Source organism: Chaetura pelagica, unplaced genomic scaffold (genome assembly GCF_000747805.2).
Source record: "Chaetura pelagica isolate M959 unplaced genomic scaffold, ChaPel_1.0 scaffold397, whole genome shotgun sequence".
Lineage (NCBI taxonomy): Eukaryota > Metazoa > Chordata > Aves > Apodiformes > Apodidae > Chaetura > Chaetura pelagica.
Genome location: NW_009953851.1, coordinates 157262 through 160183, shown reverse-complemented (window position 1 = coordinate 160183; position 2922 = coordinate 157262). Strand labels below are relative to the sequence as shown.

Here is a 2922-nt window from a genome sequence, read left to right as displayed (position 1 = left end):
AGTTAGGGCTGGGAACGACGACCCGCTGATAGCCCTGAAACCGTCGGGTGGGTTGACGAATGTCCCGGCTGGTTTTTGGGGTGCACGGGCAGGGATGGACCCCACTCTTGTGCCCACAGCTCAGCCCCAGTGCCCTGGCCCAAGAAAGCTGGGTTTGGATGCTGGGGCTGCTGACTTCATCTCCTCCCAGGGGTCAAAGCAGGGAGAATAAAGCCGGGTTTGTTCCCCTCCCACGCGCCGGGGCAGGATGCGACCCAGCCCCGGGGCCCTGCCTGGAGAGGGGGGGGCACCCAGCACCCCCGGCCCCTGCATCCCCCTGGGATGAAGGAGCCAGCAGGAGCTCCTGTGTCCCGGAGTGCTGATCCTTCAGGAAATGGTGTTATTTTCTTTCTTTTGGCTCTGGGGGCCTGGGAAGCTCCCAGGGCTGGATGTTTCCACACGTGGGCCATCCGGGCGCCGTGGGAGAGTTGGGGCTCCAGCTGCTCTGCCCTGGGGCTGCTGGGGGAGGGGACTGGGATGCTGGCCGAGGTGGGAGCCTGGTGCCTGGAGGAGCTACTCCTCACCAGCCTGATCTTCTCCCTGCCCTGTGCCTCAGTTTCCCCCCAGGGACCACAAACTGCCTTGCTGGGAGCTCTTGGAGGCGGATGGAGGAGGCAGGGGGGGATGTTGGGACTGTGTAGTCCCATGTCAGTTCCCTCATCCCTGGCAGTGTTGAAGGGCAGGTTGGATGGAGCTCTGAGCATCCTGGGCTGGTGAGGGGTGTCCCTGCCCATGCAGGGGGGTTGGATCTAGATGATCTTGAAGGTCCCTTCCAATTCAAACCAGCCTGTGATTCCGAGGCTCCCTTAGATGGACTTTTGGATCAGCCTGGGGACGTTTTGGTGGTGGTGCCTCAGGCAGGACCTGTTCCCTTGGTGGGGGTAGAAGAGATGATCAGCGGCCCAGGGAGCACCTTTTGGGTGGCTGCTGCTCCCTGTGCCTCCCCCTGACACAGCCCTCCCCACCATCCTTGCCCCCCTCCAGGTCTGATGGTACCAAGTGACGCGTCCCCCCTGTGAGAGTCGCGCTCCCCCAACCTGCGGAGAAGATGTCAGGGATGCAGGTAAGCACAGAGTGAGGAGGAGAGACAGGGATGGACTGGGCTCTCCAGCTCCTCCATCTGCTTCCGAGGTGGCTCCAGGGCCGAGGAGGGGGACACTTGTCCCCCTGGCCCTGCAGAAGCCCAGCCCTGTGGGGACCTGTGGTTTTGTGCGTGTCCCGGTCCCAGCTCCCAGCGCTGCCTAAAACCCCCCAAGTAACTTCTGGTTTAAGTGGATCCCGTTTGCTTTGGAGGAATGGGGGCCCTGTGGGGGGTGTCCCCATGGGTCGGGGGGGGCTGTGACATGCCCAGCCAGGCTCTGACACTGTCCCCCCTGTCCCCTGCAGGCCGTTTGGCCATCCGGTACAGAATGTATCGCCAAGTACAACTTCCACGGTACCGCCGAGCAGGACCTGCCCTTCAGCAAAGGAGATGTCCTTACCATCGTCGCTGTCACCAAGGTAAGGCCACCACCACCCCACAACTCCCCCCCCCACCAGGGGCTGCTGCTGCCACCCCCTGTGCCAGCAGCATCCCTGCCTGCCTGTGCTTGCCGTGCTGGTGGGATCCCTGTGTGCCGGGCGGGAACGGGGCCACCCTTTTGGTTAATTAATTCCTGGCCTCGTTAGTTAAGGTTTCTCTGACATGTTAAACCTCTTGAGGTGCCCCCTGGGAGGTGAGGAGGGAGGGGGGAGGCTCCTGATCTGGGAGTGAATCAGTGCTCAGCGTGGGGGGGGTGGGACAAGAGAAAGGCTGAGGGTCGGGGGGCTCCAGGAAAGGAGGGGCAGCACCGACCCCCCCCTGGGGGTTCCCTTTGGGGGCCTGGGGGTGCTGCCATCTCTGGGGGCCACGGGCCCGTGGTGCCATTCCTGTTGTTCCCACAGGATCCCAACTGGTACAAGGCGAAGAACAAGGTGGGCCGGGAGGGGATCATCCCCGCGAACTACGTGCAGAAGCGGGAAGGAGTCAAAGCTGGGATCAAGCTCAGCCTGATGCCGTGAGTGTGTCCACCTGGGACCTCCCAGGGAGACAAGGACCCAGTTGACCCCGTGTCCAAGATCTTTCCCAGGGCTTTAGTGAGGTTGAGAGAGAAGAAGGGGGCTTGGGCTTTCCCCAGCAGCTTTGGTTTTGGGATCTGCTGCTGCCGGGCAAAGGTGATGGGGTGGTTGGATGGCTTTCCCAAATGGGTCTTTTTTTCCCCCAAAGCTGTGGTCGGAAAGGCTGCTGGGAGCAAGGAGAGGGGTTGGAACAGCATCTGTAGGGGGCAGATAGGCAGGCAAGTGGGTGGATGGATGAAGGGAGGGATGGTGCTGATGTCCCTGCCGTGTGTGTCTTTGCCAGCAGCAACCCCCAGTCTGGTTCCAGCGTGGGGAGCAGGATGCACGGGTCCCCATCACCCTGACCACAGCCCCATAATAACTCCAGGGCTTGGGATGGGGAGAGGAGAGGGGTCTGACCCTTGGAACAACTCATCCCTGCCCCTCAACCTGCCCTCCCTGCCCTGTCCCAGGTGGTTTCACGGGAAGATCACACGGGAGCAGGCAGAGAGGCTGCTGTACCCCCCCGAGACCGGGCTGTTCCTGGTGAGGGAGAGCACCAACTACCCCGGGGACTACACCCTCTGTGTCAGCTGTGAGGGGAAGGTGGAGCACTACCGCATCATCTACTCCTCCAGCAAGCTCAGCATCGACGAGGAGGTCTACTTTGAAAACCTCATGCAGTTGGTGGAGGTGAGATCCCCCCCCACCCACCCGAGGGACCAGATCCCCACCCACCAGATCCCCACCCGAGGGACCTGCCACCGCTCCTGGCCCCTCTTGTCGCCTGGGGACCCGAGGTTGGAG

At 62.4% G+C, this 2922-nt stretch overlaps 1 protein-coding gene across 1 annotated transcript in view; it reads left to right on the top strand.

The window, feature by feature from the left end:
* Window positions 1-1087: 1087 nt before the first annotated feature.
* CSK (c-src tyrosine kinase) overlaps window positions 1088-2922 on the top strand; it is a 13369-nt gene continuing 11534 nt past the window's right edge. Inside the window, exons 1-4 of the mRNA XM_010001345.1 lie at window positions 1088-1102; window positions 1426-1539; window positions 1963-2075; window positions 2589-2808. Coding sequence (XP_009999647.1) covers window positions 1088-1102; window positions 1426-1539; window positions 1963-2075; window positions 2589-2808 — 462 coding nt within the window. The remainder of the gene's footprint in view (window positions 1103-1425; window positions 1540-1962; window positions 2076-2588; window positions 2809-2922) is intronic.